Genomic DNA, 24,902 nt, shown 5'->3' with positions numbered 1-24,902 from the left:
TTGCTGTGGGTTTATCCAATTTATTAACAGAGACGTTGCATTTATAACCGTGTAAAATGTAAGTCAACTCAACGCCTACATCCAGTATCTCGTAGAACTCCCTTAACCGGAACGGCTCACCGCCTGCGCTTCCAATTAGTCCGGCTTCAACTCCACCATGTGATTCCATCAGTCGAAGATCGAGGCGTTCCAGCAGCGAATAGATTCATCATCCCATCGGACCGGTTTCAACCGCTATTACTCATCAGCAACCCTGCGGCAAGTCAAATAAAACACTGGGGGACCCCCTCCTGATGTTTATTTACATTCGGGTGGCATACAAAAGACAAAGATCCCCCGTGTAGAAACAGACTGTTGGGGCAAGTGCTGTTAGCGAGCGCCTATGAAGGCCGGCACGGCACACACGAGGGGGTGGGTGGCCAGCACCACGCCCGGACGCCTTTGTCTCCCCGGCGGCGATGTTTACACACCGCACCAGGTACTCATTTGAGGCCGAGTCGACCTAGGGGAGGCCCATGACCGGTACAGAAAATCGTCACCGGCGTTGGCCGCGAGACGGGAATCGAACCCGGGTCGCCGGGTTCGTAGCGCAGCGTAGCGCTAACCTGCTACACCACCGCTCCCCGCACCCTCTGGCATACACCAGGGTGACGTGTCTGTGTGTCTTGTCACCCTGGTGTATGTGTGGGCCACAAGGCATGTATTGCGACTCGTGACGGAGACACGTCACCTCGTGTCACCTCAGTTGGTCAACCCATGGTAGCTGGGTCTGTATCCGTGACCTCTTTGCCTGCGAGCGTTCGACACTTCACGTGGCCTTAAAAGTGCACCAGGCCTGGCACAAGTGCCGGCGGCGACGTCACCGCCACTAAAGTGGCGATTGACGGTTGTTGTTGTTGTTCTCGTCTCCTGAAGCTGACACAGGTCGGGTTGTTAGTTTTTTTATATTGTAGTCGCCGCCTTGAGACCCCTTGCCATGTGTTGCTTGTTGTATGGGTGGCGTAGTGTCTGACACGGGTCCTGCTGCAAGGGGATTAGGTTATGGGCCCTCCCTCCTCGTTCAATCCATCGCTGTGTCAACGTGGGGGTGGAGGGGGGTGCAGTCCACCAACAACCATAGTGACACAGCAAGCACCCCGTGGCGCTCGTCAGAGCAGCGAGGCACCTTTGGCTCCTGACGTTCCATGTACAGCCCCCCCCCCGTGTCAATCCACTGTTGGATGAAGGCCTCACCCCAACCTCGCAGTGTCTCGTCACAGACAGGGGGTTGCGTCTTCGCCATATTTTTGTTGCACGCAAATCGGCGCGCGCCGAGAACCTGCTCAGACATCGCTCGCCACGCATGTTGGAACCGCGACAAGCGATGGAACTCGGGCCGTCTGGGATGTCAGAGCGCAGTGCGCTAACCACTGCGCCACCGCTCCCGTACACCCGTAAGACAATACAAACACGTCTATGATACAACTGGCTGGTTCTGGGTTATACCTGCGAGCGCCATACGCTCCGGGCAATTAACCTACCAGGATCTGTGGGGTGGGCCAATCTGCCCCCTCAATGCCCATGAGCAGGGGGTCGCGTAATTGCCACCCGGCTGGTTGGTCGAGGTGGGGTTTTTACCCCACGCGAAGTCACCCACCCCCACCCCTCCTTAACAACATTGACACGGGACTCCCCCGGGGTTGTTTTACCAGCGGCGCTTTTAAAATTAGACAATGCGTCACTGTTATAAAATCAAATAATGCAACGTCTTTCTAGCGTCGTCACTTTGGGATGTTCTGTATTCATATTTTGTTTGTTGCGGTTGCACCCGACTCAAGAGCCGCATGGCTCACAGGGCTATACCTAATAAATGAAACTTGAAACTATCTACGGGGACACGTTCAGTTCAGTTTATTTTGGTGTAACCCTGTGAGCCATTCGGCTCTTGAATCGGGTGCAACCACAAACAAAAAAACACGAACAAGAAAAACATCTTAAAGTGACTATGTGACTGTGCAAACAGAAAATCCATTGAAAAAAAACAGCAAAAATTTTCCTGAAAAAAGCACCGTACACCAACGCTGTGTGCAAAAAATCCCAGTGGGATGCAAGTCAAACAACAACAACCACAAGACAACTTAGATTAAGGCCATCAGTCTAACTCCGTACTACAACAAAACAAACATGTCTAAACCAAAAAAAACGTTTTCCAAATCACCAAAAAATAAAGCCATAATTGCAACGTAACAGTGATCACAAGGCCTGTGACCGAATTTTAACAATAAACTACATAAATAACATGTAACACCAAATCCTAGAGCCACAGCTGGCTGCATGAGTTACTCAACAACAGAAGCATCGGTCGGAGTATCAAATTTTTCAATGCATCTTTAAGATCAGCACGCTAAATCAAAATACAGATAATACTTTGCAGCGTCATCCGGAGCGAAACATTTTATTTTATGCCAATGAATAACAGTGGCAGCTAGGGGTGTACAACTCCTCTAGAGCAGTTTTGAGAGAAGATCTCATTGGTAGCGATTCAAGTTGCAGTTTATTGGCAATAGCATTCCAGACTTTGCGGGCATCAATAGCAAAGGCCCTTCCTCCAGTTTTTGTACGGCAATAGGGAATGTGAAGCTGGTAAATGAGCGAAGACCTGAGGTCAAATTTGTTCTTTGAAACAGAGAGGAGATCCAGCAGGTAGTCTGCGGATTTTTTTGTAAGTACATCGTGAATAAATACGATCTGGTGCACAAGCCGTCGAACATTAAGAGATGTTAAGTTTGACCCAATGTAGAGATCACAGTGGTGAGTCCTATATGGGCAGCAGAGGGTGAAAAGCGCAGCAAATTTACTGGGCTGCCATCCTCCCGCGTCTATACTTCCCCACCCGGTCCGTAATGACCCGGGTGGTGAAGTATGGTCTTAACCCCTCCCGCCTCATGGGGGAGGCTCTCATCCAACAGCGGATTGGGAAACGAACTGCTGCTATACGCGTACTCCCTCGCGGATGGAAATCTACCAGAAGTTGTCATTGCACAAAACAATGTCGTCATTGCACAGGACAATGTCGTCATTGCACAAAACAATGTCGTCATTGCAAAAAAAACGCAGACTACCTGCTGGATCTCCTCTCTGTTTCAAAGAACAAATTTGACCTCAGGTCTTCGCTCATTTACCAGCTTCACATTCCCTATTTCCGTACAAAAACTGGAGGAAGGGCCTTTGCTATTGATGTCCCCATGGTCTGGAATGCTATTGCCAATAAACTGCAACTTGAATCGCTACCAATGAGATCTTCTCTCAAAACTGCTCTAGAGGAGTTGTACACCCCTAGCTGCCACTGCTATTCATTGGCGTAAAATAAAATAAAATGTTTCGCTCCGGATGACGCTGCAAAGTATTATCTGTATTTTGATTTAGCGTGCTGATCTTAAAGGTGCATTGAAAAATTTGATACTCCGACTGATGCTTCTGTTGTTGAGTAACTCATGCAGCCAGCTATGGCTCTAGGATTTGGTGTTACATGTTATTTTGTAGTTTATCGTAAAAATTCGGTCACAATCCTTGTGATCACTGTTACGTTGCAATTATGGCTTTAGTTTTTGATTTGGAAAAGTTTTTTGGTTTGGACATGTTTGTTTTGTTGTAGTACGGAGTTAGACTGATGACCTTAATCTAAGTTTTCTTGTGGTTGTTGTTTGACTTGCATCCCACTGGGATTTTTTGCACACAGCGTTGGTGTACGGTGCTTTTTTCAGGAATATTTTGCTGTTTTTTTTAATGGATTTTCTGTTTGCACAGTCACATAGTCACTTTAAGATGTTTTTCTTGTTCGTGTTTTTGTTTGTTGTGGTTGCACCCGATTCAAGAGCCGAATGGCTCACAGGGCTATACCAAAATAAATAAACTGAAACTGCACAGGACAATGCCGTCATTGCACAGGACAATGCCGTCATTGTACAGGACAATGTCGTCATTGCACAGGACAATGCCGTCATTGCACAGGACAATGCCGTCATTGCACAGGACAATACCGTCATTGCACAGGACAATGTCGTCATTGCACTTGCCGTCGGCTGAACGCGGATTTCTTCCACCGTTTCTCGGCCAGCGGTCACGCGGCGCCACCCAGCGGCCAAGCTCGGAATTGGCAACAGCTGACATCGTGACACCATCAGCCTGCAATGTTAATAATACTTGCACACTCGTATCACTTAACAGCCCTTCATCAATCCACTGCTGGATCAAAGACTTCTCCCGCCGCGTCGATTATGGGGGTTGTTTGACCATACTTCACCACGTTGCTCGGTGGAGGGGGGTGAAGGAGGAGGGACTGGTCCAGTTTCAGAAAACTTGTAGGGAGGACCTCATCCAGCAGTGGATTGACAAAAACGGCTATGCGTGTGCTGTACGCATTAACACAGCAACACAGGACGTCATGTGAAACACCCTTCTGTATTTACACGATCACGGAAACGCGGATTGCCTACTGTGTGGAACACTGGGGTGTAAACGTTCGGGAACAATTGTCCACTTTTTTGCACTTTATTTACCTGTACCAAAACGGTTACGTGCAGCCAGTTACAGGACAAAGCTACACCCAGCTCCTCACACGTTAGGGTTTCCGAATATTTTGAAGAACTTCGCAGTGGTGGCTTTTATTGACTCTCTTAAAAATAAACTTTATTTCAGAGGCATTAGCGCTAAGACAAAACTAATATTTGCCTTGCTTCACACGCCCGCCTTAAAATGCAGGTGAACAATGCTCACGCGGCCCACCGCATTCACAGAGATGCGGCCGGGCGGCTCACATTTGTGTTCACAAAAATTCCGAAAAACGCACTTCCCCGCTCCCAGAACAAAAAAAGCGACCCGAGCTGGAGTTCACGCACAAAGCCACACGCAGGAGCGGGGCCGCGGCGCAGCGGCTAACGCTCCCGCGTCTACGAAACGTGGAAACCCCAAGATCGAATCCCGGACGCGGCCACCATCGGCTGGCCGAGTGACATCTGAACCGGTTTCCTGAGCCCTCTTTGCCGTTCACCAACCCACAATGACCACCGCGGTAACAAGTATGGTCAAACAAGCCGCGAGATAGAAAAACAATGGTGAGGGCCCCCTTCAACCAGCAATTAAGTGACAAAGAGTTGCAATGCATTATCATATTATTATTTTTGCAGACCCACGTCCCCCTGCTGTGACTCCTCACTCCGAAAGAACACAAGGTCGGTGTTTGGTCACTCTGGTGTTTGGTCTCGCCGGTGTCAACATCTTCGATGTTCAATCAACCCAACCAATGTTCAGTCTTCTCCTGGGTTCAGTCTGCCCGCTGTTCTTGTACCCCGATAAGTTTTCGGACATTTGGTCGCCCCCAGCGTACCATCTCTGATTTTCTACCTCCCCCGGTGTGCGGCTACCAGGGCCTTCCATTTCTCCGGGAGTTTGGTTGGCCCGTGCCAGCGGGGGCAGCAAAGTACGTATGTTGAACTTCTTTCGCACCGTACGTAGCCAACCGCGCCAATCGGAGGTGCGGAGGAAGGACAGCAAAGCGGCAGGGTGAGAGCGCGACAAGAGTAGCGTCCTCCCGGTTAGTCCTCCATGAGGATGTCCACCTCCTCGGGTGGAGCGCGCAGACGAAGCTCCTTCTCCGTCATCATGTCCGTCAGCTCCTGCACACGCTCGGGGAAACTCCGCACAGCGTCCATGTACAGCACCTGGGGGCGGGAGGGTGGGGGTGGACGCAGAGTGGGGATGCCGGCGGGGGGAGAGGGGGGGACATACACGTGTGTGAAGCAAGCAATGCTACATCGTTAAATTGGTTATGAAGCTAGTTATTATGCTCACAATGCATGCATCGGATTGTGCGTGTAATAATCGTCGTCATAATTTAAGCACATTATATGCAACGTGTACACCAAATGTTACATTTTGGCATACGGAAAAAAACTAAATTTGACGAACGAGACAAAACCATCATGAAACACAAAGCAGATGGTAAAAATTACCAAGACCTCGCATGCCCTGAGAGTCAACGGTCGGAGAGACTCAACAGTCAGCGACAGAGAAACTCGGGGGGCCAAGGGAAGGGGCGGTAGGTGGCGTCGCTCTCGGACGCCGTGGGCTTGCGCGAGGCCTCACCTTGGCCCAGGGGCAGGCCTGCACGGCACGGTAGAGGATCCCCTCACTGCGCGACGTCGTGCCCTGAACCCTCTAGCGGGGGCACGGGGCAGAGGGAGCGTGGAGACAGAGAGACGGCGAGAGACAGAGCGAGGGTGACAAAGAGAGACAGAGAAACAGCGACTTACTCTTGTGAATGACATCACGGTGCTTTTGATGATGTTGGTGACAATAAAGTGCGAGATAATGATGATGCCGATTATGACGGTGATAAAAAATTTCATCCCGACAGAAATAATTTAAAATATTGATGTTTGTGACAACGACTGGTGATCAATATGACGCCGGTGATGAATATGGTCCAAGCCCTGTTGACGACGATGGTGGTGATGCAGCTGCTGCTGATATTGACGATGATGGTTATGGTACTCCTGATGAATGATGGTGCTGTTGCTGAAAATGATGATTATGCTGCTGCTGACAATAATGATGGTGCTACTAAGGCGACAGTTATGGTGCTGCTAATAACAACAATGGCTATGGTGCTGCTGGTGATGACGCCGATGGTGATGATGATGACGATGATGAATGTGGGAGGCGGGGGGGGGACAAACCAAGAAGTGCAAGTAGAGACGCCACGCGAGGGGGCAGCGCGCCACGGAGGGCACGCTCAGCGCACGCTCCAGCAGCGAGCGCAAGCGGTTGCTCAGCCCGGACTCCGGTATCGCCACGGAGACCGCGTCTCTGCCCGAGCTGCGAACGAGCACAAGGGAACGCGGCGCAAGAGAGCGCGGCGCGGGACACACAATGATAAGACTTTTTTTTATTTTTATTCTATACTAATAGATTTGGTGGAACGCAAAATAAAAAACCTGCAAGCTGCTAAAGACCGTCCGGCATGGCGTGGGCTTGTTTGCGGCCTTATGCTCCACAGGGAGCGAAGAGGAGCGAGTAAAATAAAACCTGAGACGCGAATTATAAAAGATGCAACACAATTTATGATAAAATACAGAGTGATCCATTGATAGACATCCCACTAAAATAGCATAGAGACATTTGTATTTTATTTCAAAGCCTCTACATATCTCCCAACAGTCTCAACACACTCGTCAACTATTTTAAAGCTCTGATCTTTACGATATCGAGCCATCACTTTCACGGTATTTAATCACCTGTTGAGAAGAAAGAGGGGCTCATTAGCAATGTGGGATATCTATAAAAGGATCACACTGCACAATATGGGTATATCTAATAGGGGTATGGAGGGGAGGGAGGAGAGGGGTGGATGTGAGAGAGGAAGGGAGGGGGGAGGGAGTGGAGGAGGGTGGATGTGAGAGGGAGGAGAGGGGTGGATGTGAGAGGGAGGAGAGGGGTGGATGTGAGAGAGGTAGGGAGAGGGGAGGGAGTGGGGGAGGGAGTGGAGGAGGGTGGATGTGAGAGGGAGGAGAGGGGTGGATGTGAGGGAGGTATGGACAGGGGAGGGAGTGGGGAAGGAGAGAGGGAGTGGGGGAGGGTGGATGTGAGAGAGGTAGGGAGAGGGGAGGGAGTGGGGGAGGGAGTGGATGTGAGAGAGGGAGGTGAGGGAGTGGTGGATACAAGAGGGGGAGAGAGGGCTCACCCGGAGATGGAGTCGACCGCCCTCTTGCGCCGGAGCTCGGCGTACACGGCGAAGAGCCAGGGCAGGGGGCTGCCTTCGGTCCTCATGAGCCGGCCCAACGCTCGACGCAGCTCCCCCATGTGGAGGCCTCCGCTCGCCGTCTAGACAGACGCACGGGCAGTTCCACGAGGTCGCACGTACTTCTCAGACACCTTGAGGACGTGGCGCAAGAATCAGCGTCGGGGATGGATGGTGCATCCCTCACGCAGTCCTCCCTGTACGGCGTGCTCACGACTGTGTGCGCAAACTGATGCTGGCGGAAGGGGGGGGGGGAAAGTCACTGCATGCCCAGTAGGCGGGAGACTGCCCTTAGCCAGCACCTATTAAGGCTGGGACGGCACGCTTGTAACTGCAGCGTGCGGCCAGCATCACGCCTGGCCGCTTCCTAGTGCTGATGTTTACACAATGCACCAAGTACTCATGTAGGGCTGAGTGGCACATACTCACATATGCACGCACAAGCGCACGGACATCAATCAGCAGCCACTAAGCGGTGGTAACTTCACCGCAGCACCCGCAACCAGGCTCGGTCCGCTTGCAATTTCAACGGGGACCACTCTCGCGTCGTTTCACTCGCCTCGTTCTGCGTGTACATCCGCAGCAGCTCGGCGCTGTCGGGGACGAGTGCCACGGCGCTGCTCAGCGCCTCGCGCAGCGGCCGCCGTGGGAATGGCACCAGCGTCGCGTGGAAACGCAGCAGCCTCGCTCGCTCCAGCAGCAGCGATTCCAGCTCCACGCCGCCGGCAGGGACACCACCGCAAGCCGGCGCCTCCCGGCCTCTTCCCGTCGCCGCCGCCGCCGCCGCCGCCACCACCGCCTGCCCTTCCGGATTTATCGTTCCGGGGTCGCGACCTCGTGCCAGCAGCGCAGCGCTCGCGCGCGCGAACACGGCGTCGGCGGCCCACACGCCGGCCGTGACGTACTGCAGCGTCGCCGCGCAGCACGCCACCGTCGCCAGTCGGGCTCGTCCGCTGGAACCGGAGTCGGCGTCGGCGCTCCATTCGGTTGCCAGCAGCGCATCGAGCTCGCGCTCGAAGCTCTTGCGTGCGCGCAGCACGGAGCTCGGCGGCGCGGGGTGCCCGTCAAACGGGGAGTAGCCGGCGCCGTCCGACGCCGCCAGCGCGACCAGCACGTGCGTCGCTCGCTGGCCGCCCTCGCCAGCCGCGCCCGCGCCGCCCTCCTTCACCTCGAGCTCCAGCTGCGCGTAGCGGAGGCACAGCGAGCACAGGGGCCCGCCGCTAAGCGGCGGCGGGGAGGCCGTCTTCGCGGCGGCGCCGGCGGAAGCCGTGGCCACGGCGATGGCCGTGTCCAGGACCTTGCGGGCGGCCGCACGCTCGCCGAGCCGCCACTCGAGCAGCGCAAACTCCTCCCAGAGTTCCAGGCGGTTGCGGTTTGCCGGCTCCTTGAGGAGGGTCTTTGCAAGGCGCCGGCTACGCTTGCCGAGGGCCTTGGCGCGCCGGCGGTCGCCCGAGCCCAGCACGGCCTCCACCTGCAGGGAAACGGTGATCGTTTGGTGGGTTAGGGTTCGGTGGTTATTGCACGAGTTCCATTTTCCTGAAGTGATAGCGCTAACTGCTCAATCTCCCCAACTCGTGGGTTTGTTTTGTCACAGATGTTTTATTATATTTTATTGTTTCCCCTCTTTTGCATATTTTTTTAAATCTCATTTGGCACACAATTCTACGCGTGTAAAATGAGCGTAAGAATCAACACCGGTCAATGTTACCCTAACCCATCATTCTACTCATACTGGCCTCTAATGTCTTGTATTTCGACATTCAGATGCTCTCTGAACACACGCAGCCTCAGGAGTGTATCTACGAGTGGAGGGCCGCTCGTTTCTCCAGGTGGCATCTCCTTCATCGCGAGAAATAATCGCGAGTCCAAGAAAACGCTCTTACGAGAGCATCAACGTTAGCGCAACGACCTTTGCCCTCTGGTGCCGCAGCCAGCGCAGACCCAGGGCCGCCCGCTCCGCCCCGGAGAACAGCTGGAGCGCTTGCTCCAGCACGCTCCTCACGAACTCCTCTCCGGCGGCGCCGCCGCTCCACCGCCACCGCCGGGTCCCGGCGACCGCCGCCGTCGCTCCTCCCCACTCGTTCTCCTGCTCCTCCTCCACGTCGGGCGACGGTCCCAGGGCGGTGGCGCCGGGCCGCGCCGCCGCCACGTCGCGCACCAACGACGGCGCCCGCTCCTCGGCAAACAGCAGCCCCGGGTCGTCCAAGGCGGAGGGCGGGGGCGGGCGGTGACACCCCCCGCCGCCCGCCGGTCCTGGCGCCGGCGGGACGCCCAGGAAGGTGAGGAAGTGGTCGACGAGCTGTCGCCGCAGGCCGGCGGTGCGCAGCGTGAAGAGAGAGGGGCCGACATCGTCGTATAATACCTGCCGGGGTTCACGAGGTGCACGAGTCAGAGCGCCGTTTCGGCACTGCGGAGACCACGGAGTCCAAATCCGGGTTTCAGCCGACCCGTGAATAAGCCTGGCTGTGAAGTGCATTTGATTTGTGTAAGCCTGGCCACCTATCACTGCGAAGTAGGAGAGCACCGAGCTGGTCATGCTGCGACCCTAGGTTATAATCCGGGTTTCAGTCACCTGTGATTATTAAACCAGGTTCTGAAGTCGAGTGGGTTGATAGATTCAGCCCAGTCACCAATGACTGCACAAACACCCCCCCGCCCCCACTAAATTTGGTATCTCACTTAAATGTATTAACTTCCAGCTCTGAGAATAAAAAAAAATATACATCTGTGCTGCAATGAACCATCTCTACAGCAGCGCATGTGGAAAAGCACCCCGCACCAAGAGTGGATCAGAGGTCACCGTGAATGGGTCTTGGGAGTAGTTATGTGATATCCACTTCGACAGGCCATTTTTGCACACGGGGTAATGCATTGCCCTGTGAGATTATTCCCATGGATTCCCTGCATCATGACGTGGCGCCGACAGCACAATCGGCATAACATTGGTGGACAGAAATTGGATCAAACTCATTTTACAGCAACGGAAAATTCCGCGTGCAGCGTCAGGGTCACACGGTGGGATCACCTGTCTGTCCGGGTCCTCGCAGTCGGTCTCCGTCTGACCTTTGCCCTTATCCGGTCGCCACGGCAGCCACTGGCGGCGCTCGCGCGAGCGCTCCATGGATAACCACGCGCGCCAGCGAGGCACGGAGGACGCCGCCAGCTCCTCCTCCGGCGTCTCCCCGTCATCGTCTCCCACCTCATCACCCTCGTCTGCTCACGCAGAGAGAGAAGAAACCAGAGAGTCAAGGGCAAACAACACAAAACACGACGGACCTTCTATGCGATGGCCCGGATGAAAATCCAGGAACGAACCACCGTTAGAGCCTATTGGCAGGTATTTAATTATAGATAGTTTTTTTCTGTGTTTCTCCAGCTTTATTATACCGATTGAAGCACGTCATGACAGGAAGAGCCTATAAGTAATGTTTGTCACATAACGGCAAAGTGATACGTAATTCTCAGAACTAGAATTTGGCCGAATGAGGGTCGTAATGATAAACACGTTAGAGGTTATCATTAAGGTATATGCAATGATTAAATGTTGAATGTGATTTCGTCTTAATTATTGTAAAGATTGTGTAATGTTTTAGAGTGCTGTGTTATGACAAATTAGTGAGGTTTGTTGTCAAGTAGTGCATTCCGATTCACATTGTGCTGGGGTTGAGCCGCTCGTTCTACGCCGACTCTGTAAATGTGACAGCATTATATTGCGGCTACGTTATATGTTATAACTTCACAATGCGTTTCCAAGCCACACTCAGTCTGTAGCTGTCGGCTTGGCTGAAATAATTTTTATATCTCTCAATATTTATTCGGCTGTGTCCAGGTAGTGGGAGGGTGTTCAGCACACGTTGATATTGTTGTAGTCATGCACTCTGACCCCCAAAACAATCATAAACGAATCTTAAAATCTGTCACGAAAGCCTGCGTGTTAAATGCAGAACCAATTTAGATGTGATGGGTTGGGTTGTTTTTTGTGACCGGGCTGAGACGATAAATTCACTACACTTGAGAACCCAGTTTATGACAAGCGGCTGCCTGGAAACAAACCAAGGATGTCTGCGGTGCTGGGTCAGCCTTCTTAACTCGAGCAACCTGCCAAATTCTCACTTCCACCCGCTTAATTAAACATTTCACCAACGCCACTTCTCAGGTCAGTCCCAACCCCCCCACCCACCTGGAGGGTCAAGGGTCACCCAGCCACCCCTCTCCTTCTGCCTCATCCAGGCACTCCACCCACGCGCTCCGGGCTCACCGAACCGCGGTTCCCCGCTGTCCCAGAATGTCTCGAAGAACTCCACCTGGAGAGCGGAGACACGTGTCAGCACCCCAGAGCCGAGACAAAAAAAATGATCGATTCTTTACTCGGCATCTGAACACCCAAATCGCGACAACTCGCAGAATTGTCAGGGAGAGGGAATCGCTACAGGTGATCCAGTGGCAGCACATTCACCGCTTGTTGCAGAGGTTCGCGGTTTAAATCCTGGCAGCCACCCTTGGTTTACACTGCGGGCGTATTAACCATCAAACACGCATCCATCCTCTTCAGGGTGGACATTAAATATTTCCACGTGTGCCAGTGCCGTGGTCTAAATCTACCAATTTTATTAATTACTCTAAAATGACTCAATTGGGAAGCTACATACCAACATAGCCCCTCTACCTTAAGACTACTGCCCACCTGCAGGCTGCTGCTGCGTTCACTTTGTGCCTCACAGGGACAGCTGCCACTGGGGGCTACCTGCCGCAGGGCGTCTTGAGACGCACCGCATCGGAGTCGCGGTATAAACATTAAGTAACAATGATGATTGTGTTACGCGTGCGTAGTGGCAAGACGTACCAGGCCCCTGGTGGTGACCTCGGCGAGGGTGTCTGGCCGGTAGAAGTTGAAGTCCATCATGGCTTGGAAGAGCGAAATGGCCTTCTCCGTGTGGCCGGCCTGCCGCAAAAAGTGGCACTGCTGCAAGAAGATGTCTGTGTGGGGAGGCAAAGCAGCGGGGGAGGTGAAGAGGGTAGAGAGATGAAGAAGGTGCTGGTTGGAAAAGATCCTCCTGCTGTTTGTGATCACCATCGCCACGGTCTCTACGCCGGGACGTCTCGGAGCGCTTTACACAAGATGATCGACATCGCATCTCATCATATTTGAAATGGCACTCCCAGTGGTAGCTGTGCCTGTTCAGCACAGGGTCACTCAGCACCTGGCCAGCGACAAGGCATTAGCCTTCTAGTTGGGGGCGATGACTCCTTGCGTGATCCCAATCGAGCAATATGCGGGTAATTTTCCAAATACGACAAATTGGACGGCAGCACAACAATGGCCTAATCACATCGGATGATAACAGTGACGATTACGGTGATGTAGTAGATTCGGCACGGAGAGGTCGATGATCGCGTCAGGGGCGGTATTGCAGCGCCGTCTCACCCAGCATGGCCGACTCCGTGTTGGGCAGCAGAGGGTGCGACACGAGGGTCCCGTCCACCACGCCGGACAGCGTCGCGAGGCTCTTCCCGTAGGTCGCGTTGACGCGCGACACGCCGAACGTCGCGTACTGGCTCTGCGTGTGCACAAACAGGAATGCACACGTGCGAACACGTGTTCGTACACACCCACACACAGAAGGGTGCGTTAAGGCGCGACCCGCCAAACGTTGCGTTAATGGCCCCGTGTGCGTCAAGGACCACAAGCCATCACGCCAACTCCCGTCATCCTAGCGGCGGATTTTGGCGAGCCATCGAACAAAGACGGTCATCGCGTCGCGTGCTTTCAGATGCGCTTCTGCGGCCGTCTGGAAGGCTCTTCGTTCGGATATTCGGAAGCCACTGGAGCTATGCACTTTTAAAACTGGATTAAAAACGAATTTTTTACAAGTTTTTTTGTGTTGAGTTTGTTGTCCTCCTGCCGCACCTCCGATGATCACGTTTGGCTATGTACGGTGAGAAAAAAGTTCAACATGCATACAAACAGGAGTGCATGCGTGCAAACACACGTTCACACACACACACACACCCACCCACAGACGGGCGCATTAACACGCGATCCGCTGGATATAGTGTACTTGCCCTGTGTGCGCGTGGCCGAGAGAATGCGCAAGGTCACAAACATTCTGAAAGGTGGAGATAAATAACTGACGAAAGTGTGAGGTTAAGGATTGACTTCACTGTTTGCTTGGGTGGCACCGTATCCAAGGTTGAGGTGTATGTAGATGTATGACAACATCATCGGCACCATGTAACGGCGAGTTTTCAAGCTTTTGGAGACCAGGTAGCCAGTGTCTCATCATTTTTAAATAACTGCCGATTGATTAGTCTCGATTCATCAGTCCTAGGACGGGCAAACAAGCTAGTTTTTAAATAACTGCCGATTGATTATTCTCGATTCATAAATTGATGATTTTAATCGATTTATCATTGCAACACTTTTGCTGTTTACTGGATACGTTTTCACGGTTGTGCTGTAAAATTCCCTTTGGTTGCGTATTTAAATTGTACCATATGTTGCTCAGCATCAGAATCAGAATTTTTATTTAGACTGGAGGAATCCGATGAGCTATGAAGCTCTTTATCACAGATGTCTGGTCTCATATTTTATTAACTGTAGCTCCCTCCATGTGGAGCGAGCAAAACTTTGGACATCATGATGAACAAAACGCGGTACACGACCTGACATCATGAAGCAAAATCGCAAATGTAAAAACATATTTTTTAACCGAATGGTGAAATCGAAATCTTAACAATTCACTGAATCGTCGAGAGGGGGGCGAATTGTTACAGCCCAGTGGCTGACCTGAGCGAAGAGCAGATACTGCCGCCACAGCTCGGGGTCGTTGGGGTGCAGGAAGGAGAGCTTCTTCCACTCGCCGGCGAGACGCCCGGACTCCCAGAGGTCGCGGCCCAGCTCCAGGCGAGCCAGCCGCAGAGCCATGGAGCTCGGGTTTGATTCCACGCCGCGCTCCAGCACCGACAGCTTCTTCTCCAGCACCGCTCGCTCGGCCACCTCCACGGACAAGCGTGGCAAAACAACGACAAGGCGATGTTGTTAGAGATGGCGGTGATGACGATGATGAAACGTTAAAAACACAAGCCAACGGTGATGTCGAGACATTAAAAAGCGAGGCGATGACAACAATAATAATAATAATGACGGCAATGACGATAGGGCCTGCTTAAAGACAGCGTGCCTAGTGAGGGGCGAGCTGTTGCCCGTGCCGCACGTGCGTGCGAGTCGGCACCCGTGTGTCGTACACACCTTCCTGCTCTTCTCCGTGCCCCCGCCGCCAGTGCTGCCGCCGCCGCCATCAATCATGAGCAGCAGCGAGGAAGCGTCGCGCGCCAGCTCATCCTGCAGCCGAGCCAGGGCGAGCCACGAGGCAACGTCGCCGGGGTCCTCCCGCACGGCGCGGTTCAGCTGCTCCACGCGGTCGCGCAATCGTCGCTCTCTCGCGCTCAGGGCCGTGATGCCACTTGAGTCCTGCTAGCCGTCATCAGGCACACCACGCGGAAAAAAACACTATTCCTCGTGTTATTCAGTAGGCGTGGCACATGATGCATTGAGTCACCGATTAAGATCGATTAAAAACGGAACGATTGTTCTGCCAAGACTCGATTTTGTGGTTGATTATTCCAGCCCCTTAAAAAGTGGCAGCCGCCCCTACATCCTGCCTCCAAAAGTCAGAAAGCCCTCTACAAGGCCACGTCCAGCGCGACGCGGATGATGATGCTGAATGCGTCACCAAGCACTGCCCATCACCTCCCGTCCAGCAGCACTCAATTAGTCGAGTAATAAATCACTTAAATAATCGGACATACCAATTTTCGCGTGCACGCACCTCTCTCGTGCCGTCGCCCTCCGTCCCCTTCCCCTGCAGCCACAGCGTGGTGGAGTCATCGTACACGCCCAGCGGGTTCACCAACTCCCTCGCCGCCCGCTCAGTTGCGTCGCCAGCGGGAGCGGACTTCAGCGGGAGGAACTCTCCGGGTGTAGGCGGGGGCGCGGGGTCTCGTGGTGCCACCGTCCGTGCCTCCTCTTCTTCCATAGCAGCGGCGGTGGCGGCGACAGAATTGGGGCTGAAGTAGCGACCGTCACAAACGCCGCCTCCTTGCCGCTTCCGATGGTGCTTCTTGCCGGATCCGGGCGTCTGCCACTCCACCGCCTGCCGTCCAGTGAGCAGCCCAAGGCAAGATTTACCTTTCCTCCGGTACCTACGGTGGGTGGGGTTCAAGTTTATGAATTTAGAACGTGGCTAAGTATTATACATTTCTGTTTGACGGACGAAGACTCTGGCTTAAATAAACTCTGGTGGAGGAAGTCATCTCAGAGCAGGTGCCGGTGCAAATGTATTTTTGCGTGCAGGTGTGCTAAACGCAAGTCGGCGTCACCTCGCACACACCATTCAAGCCAGGCCAGCAGTCCCGGTAAGATGCCGAGTACGGAAACCTGGCACGTGGCACAAGGTGACCGGACTGCGTGCGTGCGTGCAAGGCTCACGTGTGCTCAAAGCAGCGCTCCAGTTGAGGTGCCGTGTTCTCACCTGGCCACGTGCGCCCGGTACAGGGACATGTACTGCAAGTTGGCGATGTCGGGCTTGGAGTCCTGGTAGAAGGGGCTGGCAGCGGGGTCGGTGAGATCCTCGAGCCACATGCCGCGCTGCTGTACTGGGGCCACGGCTTCTGACTTTACGCTTTAGTAGCATAGGACAAATGCAGCGACAGTTGGCCGAGTCATTCTAACACACACGTAACTCAACGCTTATTGCGATGCCCGAGAAATATCACATCTGCCCATTTGTACGTTCGTCCCTCTTAAATTATCTGCTGTCACAAAAACTACAAAAATAAAAGAAAACAATCACTGCAAAACTTATTTTTTGGGCAGAACAACCTTTTGGGAAGACAATACCTTTTGAAAAATGTTAATAAAAAAATGTGTAATATCGTACTGTGATACAGGGCAAGCCTTGCAAGAGTTCTTACGTGATGCCGATATTACAACAGGAATATAACCTGGAAAAGGGAAGAAAAACAAACTAAAAATACATGGCTCCTCTGGAGGAGACCAAGTGGTTCAGAGATCAAAGCGCTGGGCCAACACTGCGGAGATCCTGGGTTCCAATCCACGGAAATTGCCGGTGATTAAACCGGGTTCTCGTTTGTAGTGGGTTGGTCTCAGCCCAGTTACCAACGACAAAAAAAAACCCATTTCCGAAAATGTGGTTCTAACAAGTCAATAATATTCGCTTTACTGTCGTGCGACAAACATTACTCTCTGTGACAGGGTGGGCACAGAAGTGCTGCCACCGACTGTGTGGACCCGAGGTCACTGAAAGTGATCTCAGAGGTAGCTGTGGAATATCAACTTTCATAGGCCAAGTGAGAGATCCGAATGAAATTATACCAATGGCACAATTAGGATACAATTGGGAAAAAAATATATACATGTTGTTAATGTGGCCCCACTCTCAACCCTAAAAGTTGATTGAGGTAGGCAGCTGACCTTTGCACTTTGTCACGGCTGGCAATGCCTCTCCCCATATTTTTTTTATCATTATCACTTGAAGAGTGGCTGTCATCTCGCCGCCGATGATGCCTCTTCTTCTTCTTCTTGCTGCTCTTCTTCTTCTGCTCCTTTCTCCTCTTTTCTCCAGCTGCCTTCCTCCTCTCTTCATCACCATCATCATCACCGCCACTGCTCCGATGCGGGCCTCTCCGGACTGGGCTTGTCCGGAACGGGCTTCTTTGGTGATCGTTGTCTTGAGAATCCTCGGAAGAGGAGCTGTAGCTATTGGAGAAAAAAGATAATGCCATCACTTTTAAGAAAACAATAATTTTTCTTTTACATTTTCTTACTTGTGTATCTTTCCCTAAAATGTCCCCTATTGTGGCATCGATTCGTGGAAGGAATTAATTGTGAAACATTTTAAAACACTGAGATCCGTTCAAGTGACCTCTGTTCCACAAAGTAGGGTGAGCTTACTCATTGTTTTTTTTTCGGTAAAGTCACGTATGTAGAGATACAATAAAATTATATTATCTCTACATACGTGACTTTACCGAAAAAAACTATGAGTAATTTTATGCAGTCACGAAAGCTTTAATTCTTTAGGGTGAGCTTTTTCACACCTGCTCTGCCACCCCCATTGTTTTTTAACTCTCAAATTTAATGTGATGTTTTATTCATGCATTCATTTTGGTGGGCTTAGACCATGAATTCACTAAACTTGAGAACCCGGTTTTAATCACGAGCGGCTGCCTGGTTTCGGACGTACGATCTCAACGACACCAGCTCCACGCTGTGACCTCTTAACCACCCGGCCACCTCTACTTGATTTTGTTGTCATCAACACACAATGTAGTGACAAAAGCAGTTGTTAGTACACAACAGGAATGATTCAACTTCAATGAACACTGCAATGATTAATTCAGCAGTAAGCAACTAACGATTTACCCCCGCAGACACTCGATGAATTGTCATGATTCAATTAAGGAATGTCAATGCAGTATGGCACATTGACATACAGACCTAGGCCTTGTGTCCTAGGCTATCTAACATGACTCTGAAGTGTTATTAATGAGAAAATATTATCTGCAATCAGTCAGGAGCACTGCACAGCCTTTTGTTAATGCACTCCTGGATGAAGGTCTCCACAAGCCCTGCGGGTCATGGTGATTATTTGACCATACCTCACCACAATAGTCGGTGCGGGTTGGAGAATTCGCGCAGCATAGATGCGGAGCACGGAAGTACAGTCCATCAGAGGGCACTGTCCTCTGATACGAACCAAGTAGCCCCACAGCCACCTAAGACAACCTGTTTGTGCATGGTGGTCACTCATCCAAGGACTATCCAGGCTAAACTTTGCTTAGCTTTCAAGATTTTATGATCAGATGTATCCCTGGTGACTTGGTCATAGGCACGAGGGCTCCAGTGATCCTTAATGAATGAATGTTCAAACTCGTGTGATACAGCCTGCGACACGCAGCTCAGGTGTGTAGCTACTAGAGAAGAGCTGCTTATTGTTTGGTCAGCATCTTCCCGTTAATAAAAACCAGAACGGGCGCCGGGGTGTCACCTGCTATCTGAGCACCGCCTCGGACAGATGCTGCGGCTGTTGAGAGCCAAGGCATCTACAGTCCGGAAGCTCTGGTTGCTGAGCCAGCCCAGGCCTGCGTACAGAAACCACACGTGCACACACACACACACACAGAAACCACACGTGCACACACACAGAAACCACACGTGCACACACACACACAGAAACCACACGTGCACACACACGCGCGCGTCAAGTTAAACAGACATTGGTGCCTTAATGAACAAACCGTGATATATTTTTTATTTAAAGATTTTGACTACAGGGATTCATATTCTTGGTAAAATAATACAAATATATTTCCATTATATAAAAATATATTTTTCATTATTTGATTGTTTCCCTTCTACGTGACTTTACCGAAAGCACCAAGAATATAAACCGTGATATGAATGTAATGAGAGTGTGGTCATTGTAAAGTGGCATTCGCACCCGATCTCAGTTGATTCCACCACAAACCCCTCCATAGCTTCCTTCTGTTTGAGCTTGCAGCTGTTGAAAAGTTGGCAGCTGATCTCTTAAGATCTATACTTAGTCTCGTCACCACCACCGACCACCACCACCGACCACCACAACCGACCACCACCACCACCTTTGGTATTTGAGGTCTTCCCTTGGGTCGCCAACCTTAAAGTGCCACTCCAATGCCGGGCTCTAGAACCTGACCTCCATCATCCTCAAACACGCAGTAGGGAGGTGTTCATCTTCTGACAGCCATCAGCCAATGGTGGGAACTTTCCTATGGAGGGGACCAACTTGTCCATCACATGGACATGGTTGATTTACAAGCAAGTCAGATAATAAAAAAAAATTGGTTTCCCACTCATCTCCTGTTCAAAAGTTCTGAGCTGTTGTTGGAAATCCCATGTTCTTACGGCAGTCAAACCCACACAAAGAACAATTATGGTATTATCACACCGAAAACATAAACAACACTTGTTAATTAATAAAAACAATAGCTACATTTAAAAAAAGACACGTCTATTTTGCCACGTAACAGTTACATCAGGTGGCTCTTAATCCATCAGCAGCATGCGTTTATGCAGACGAATCCAGACAGTTTATGCTTCTATGTGCCTCATCATGTTAAACATGTGCAGCTGCAATGCCTGATGTTACTGTAAGCACTCACTGGTAGACCTGGCCAAACCATCCCATATACAGGACCCTGCTGTTTTACTGGAGAAAGGGCATTACCATGTGAATATTATTTGTTTGGAACAACGGTTGGCGATTGTCTCACGGTTTTCAATGAAGAGAAAAAAAATTCTCAATGAAAATTGGAGAATAATTTGCTCTATTCTGAACGGATCTTGCTCCACACATTCAACCAACCCGCGGTGACCAGTCACGCACGGCGTTTGAAGACCTTCGTTAGGCAGCAGCTTGACAAAGAATCTGCACGTTGTTGTCATTATTATTATGATTTTCATCAACAACATGCCATTGCCGAAAAGAGGATGACTCGTGCGCCAATGTTTACGATCATTCGGACGGCAGTGCAGTGTGGAAAAGGCAACCAAAGGAGAGAGAGAGAAGCCACGGGCAAAGAGGACGACCACCGTGGCGGTGTGGAGCGATGCGAGTGGGTAGCGGTGTCCGCGCTGGGGCCGTGAGAGCCGGGGAGGCCTTCAGCAGTGGATGGCTGCAGGAACAGCCCCCTGCCAACGTCTTGCTCACGCCACTGCTGGTGGAAAGGCCTCTCCACCCCATAGAGCTCGAGATAGAGACCCCCCAACCCCTGGAGGGTGCTTGGCCTACTCTTCCACGCTGGGTTAGACGTCGTGGAAGCGGCGTGGAGGCGTTCACCACGGTCATCCTTACACTTATTTACCGTGGTCAATCCACTGCTTGATGAAGAACTCCACACCAAGCTGATAATGCAGTGCGACTATCGGCCTTGCACCTGCGCGCGAACCGATTTCAATCGCCGCTCCATCTCCCCGCGGGACCCCCGACTCCCCCCCCCCCCCCCGCGGGACCCCCGACTGCCCCCCCCCCCACACCGGACCCCCGACTCCCCATCGCGTTGTGTCGCGCCCCACCGGACCCCCGACTCCCCCCCCCCCCGCCGCGTGTTCCTCCTCACCCCTTGAGGCGTCAGTGTCGGCGTCTTGGGCGCCGGAAAAAGCTGGGAAGAGAGCGGGAACAGTCGTCGGCAGTGGTGGTGGAGACGGAGACGAACGAGGAGGAAGAGGAGAAGACGAGCGAGACGAGGTGTCCATGACCGCTCGTTTTAAACCCTCTCTCTCCCTTCCGTTTGCCACGGGAGGGCGCTCTCGACGAGACGAAGAGGGCGGATGCCGTGGCCAGCCATGTTGGGTAGGGAAGGCGTCCTCCGACCGCGGTGAATTCTACAAGTCCACAATTATTTTAGTCACCAATTCTTTTAGTCTACAATTATTTTAGTCACCAATTCTTTTAGTCTACAATTATTTTAGTCTACAATTATTTTAGTCTACAATTATCTTAGTTAGTCTACAATTATTTTAGTCACCAATTATTTGAGTATACAATTATCTGAGTCTACAATTATTTTACTCACCAATTCTTTTAGTCTACAATTATTTTAGTCACCAATTCTTTTAGTCTACAATTATTTTAGTCTACAATTATTTTAGTCTACAATTATCTTAGTTAGTCTACAATTATTTGAGTCACCAATTATTTTTGTCACCAATTATTTGAGTCTACAATTATTTTAGTCACCAATTATTTGAGTCTACAATTATCATAGTTAGTCTACAATTATTTGAGTCACCAATTATTTTAGTCACCAATTCCTTTAGTCTACAATTATTTTAGTCACCAATTATTTTAGTCTATAATGATCTTAGTCTACAATTATATGAGTCACCAATTATTTGAGTCTACAATTATTTGAGTCACCAATTATTTTAGGCAGCAATTATTTTTGTCACCAATTATTTGAGTCTACAATTATTTTAGTCACCAATTATTTGAGTCTACAATTATCATAGTTAGTCTACAATTATTTGAGTCACCAATTATTTTAGTCACCAATTCCTTTAGTCTACAATTATTTTAGTCACCAATTATTTTAGTCTATAATGATCTTAGTCTACAATTATATGAGTCACCAATTATTTGAGTCTACAATTATTTGAGTCACCAATTATTTTAGGCAGCAATTATTTTAGGCACTAATTATTTTAGTCTACAATTATTTTAGTCACCAATTATTTGAGTCTACAATTATCATAGTTAGTCTACAATTATTTGAGTCACCAATTATTTTAGTCACCAATTCCTTTAGTCTACAATTATATTAGTCACCAATTATTTTAGTCTATAATGATCTTAGTCTACAATTATATGAGTCACCAATTATTTGAGTCTACAATTATTTGAGTCACCAATTATTTTAGGCAGCAATTATTTTAGGCACTAATTATTTTAGTCTACAATTATTTTAGTCACCAATTATTTGAGTCACCAATTATTTTAGTCACCAATTATTTGAGTCTACAATTATCTTAGTCTACAATTATTTGAGTCACCATTTGAGTCACCAATTATTTGAGTCTACAATTATTTGAGTCTACAATTATTTGAGTCACCAATTATTTTAGTCACCAATTCTAGTCTCGCTCTTTAAGGTGCGTTATAGTGCAGACTCCGTGTTAGGGGCCGTCCATAAATGACGTCACGCACCTGGGGGGGGGGGGTCAGACAATGCGACGTCACATCAAAATGCGCAACTTTAAATAAATATAAACACGTTCTACTTCATTAAAAAGACTTTTTAATAAATGTGTTCTACAACATAAATACGCACTACAATGACACTAGTTTAAAGCGATTTGAAGCATGTTTAAAAAAAAAATTGGGGGGGGGGGGGCAGAGCTTTGTGACGTCATATTTGAGGGGGGGGGGGGTCTGACTTTTTGTGACGCCGTGTGACGAGGGGGAGGTAAAAAACCGTCCAAAATCGCGTGACGTCATTTATGGACGGCCCCCTTATAGTGCAGAAGCTCAGCCCCGCCACACAACTGGTGCCGGGGTTGGTCGATAAAGTTACACGAATCCGATCTCACAAACAACAACAACAAACGACAACACAACAAACAGCACACGGTTGCGTTTGTTGTCGATTACCATGTGGTTGTTGGCCCTGCGAGCGAGTTATCGCACGCCTTTAACATTTAGATTCGTTTGAACTGTGCGTTTAACACACACACGCACACACGCGCGCGCGCACAAACAAACCCAATAAACAAATAACAAACAAACAAAAAGTTTCATCGCAGCACACGTCCCAAACATTCGACGTCGAATTTTTTTAGCGGCCAAAAAGCTTCCCCTCAGCAAGATGAGGGAAGGCGAGCGGCTCTCCCGAGATCACGCCGGTGGCTGTTACACGGAGCCAATGGTCGCTCTGTTTACAAGAACGGCCCCAGGGGGGAAGTCTTCTCGCCTGCGTTGAGACCTTTGTTGGGGGGGGAGGAGGGTGGAGTTTCATTGTTTCATTTATGTTGGTATAGCCCTGTGAGCCATGCGGCTCTTGAATCGGGTGCAACCGCAACAAACAAAAAACGTGAATAAGAAAAACATCTTAAAGTGACTTTGTGCATGTGCAAACAGAAAATCTAGGAAAAAAAAACATCAAAATATTCCTGAAATAGCACCGTTACATCAACGCTGTGTGCAAAAAATCCCAGTGGGTTAATTTCCTTACACAACCACCACCACCCCTGGTGACCGACTCGAAACAAAGTTTCGAACGTGCGGTGTTGCGGCAACAACTACTTTGGACCCGTCATAGCAACGTGGAATGCACACCGCTCGAGCGCAGTGTCTCGAGCGCAGATGATGGGGAGATTTGAGGGTACTTCTTTATTACTCACACTGGGCACAACACAGGCCAATACTTGAATTCCTTCTCACACCGAGTACAACACTTCGATATTAACGTCTTTACTGGCTACACGCACAGCCGATCACTCGGTGCGGTCCCATGGCCCTCACTCGGCTACGCCGCTGACTGGCGGCATGACGATGACGGCGATGGAAACCACGCAGATCTTCCACGTGGCCAGACGACAGAGAGCGATGTCGGCGAGCAGCGACGCAGCCAAGACCCAAGACCCCCACACGAGCCCTGAACCCGCTCCCCCTTATATACCCCCAGGCGTGACTAGGCCCCGCCTCCGGCCACGCCCTCTCGTGGAACCTTCGAGCAGGTTCCCAGAGTTTCTCGGCTAACCCATTTGCCCCAGATACACCCCCTTCTGATTGGTTGTTACCAACCAGAACCAGCAGGTGTCACACTGTCATTACACATTATACAGTCGGGTAAATGTAATCAATGATTGTTGTTGATGTTGTTGTTGGCAGCTACATAATAAGTGGCTCATCCGCACTGTTTGTACCCGAACTTGAGCACGGTTCTGCCAATGCGACCCAGGTCAACACCGGTTTTATTTACAGAATCTAAATATTTAGTTAATGCGGTGTACTGGAGGAATCCGATGAGCTTTTAAGCTCTTTTTTCACAAATGTCGAGTAGTATTGCATGTAAAGTTTTGTCGAGCCATGTGAGAACTCAGGAGACCGGGAAAGTCTCATTTGCTGGGTTTTGCAATCGAGAGAGGCCAATAGTTTGCCAGCTGCAAAAATAAATGTCGCTTGACAATGTTGGTTCTGGAAGGCCAATAAATTGGCTGATTAATTTATTTAAAAGTGGAGTTGTGTTTACTTCTACCCAGTGTTGTGCGCACGAACCTTTGTACACCTGCGAGCTGTTTGATGTGCAGTTCGTGAGAAGAAGTCTAATTTATAAACGTACAAATCTACCTATAAGTTGGCATAGGGGGCAGTGTTGGCGAGATGTAAACTACCTCGCCTGCTATCCAGGAGGCTTGTGGGTTCAATCCCGACCCTGACTGCCTGCTGTAAATTTGGATTTTGCGTGTCTCACTCTCAACCCGTGGTCGCATGGATTTTTCTCCTTGTCCGTTTTTTCCCCCAACTTTTAGAATCAACATCACGCGTTTAGAGCATTTGGATGCTAT

General features: G+C 50.4%; 1 protein-coding gene across 1 annotated transcript; it reads right to left on the bottom strand.

Moving 5' to 3' along the window:
* On the bottom strand, nt 1–21,329 carry NRDE2 (NRDE-2, necessary for RNA interference, domain containing). The gene is made up of 17 exons (XM_032964046.2): nt 20,957–21,329; nt 18,847–18,940; nt 17,271–17,555; nt 16,309–16,458; nt 15,607–15,979; nt 15,027–15,248; nt 14,565–14,774; nt 13,203–13,335; nt 12,621–12,754; nt 11,958–12,081; nt 10,803–10,990; nt 9,687–10,139; nt 8,337–9,248; nt 7,721–7,860; nt 6,717–6,855; nt 6,124–6,195; nt 1–5,699 (listed from the first exon to the last, which is right to left on the bottom strand). The coding sequence occupies exons 1-17, from the start codon at nt 21,090–21,092 to the stop codon at nt 5,574–5,576; spliced, it is 3,891 nt and encodes a 1,296-aa protein (XP_032819937.2). The 5' UTR covers nt 21,093–21,329; the 3' UTR covers nt 1–5,573.
* Nucleotides 21,330–24,902: the final 3,573 nt, after the last annotated feature.

This window comes from Petromyzon marinus, chromosome 31, assembly GCF_048934315.1.
Source record: "Petromyzon marinus isolate PM22_M1 ecotype Great Lakes invasive population chromosome 31, UKy_Petmar_22M1.pri1.0, whole genome shotgun sequence".
Classification (NCBI taxonomy): Eukaryota; Metazoa; Chordata; class Hyperoartia; order Petromyzontiformes; family Petromyzontidae; genus Petromyzon; species Petromyzon marinus.
Note: the sequence above shows the minus strand (reverse complement) of the source record. Positions and strands in the feature narration are given on the sequence as shown.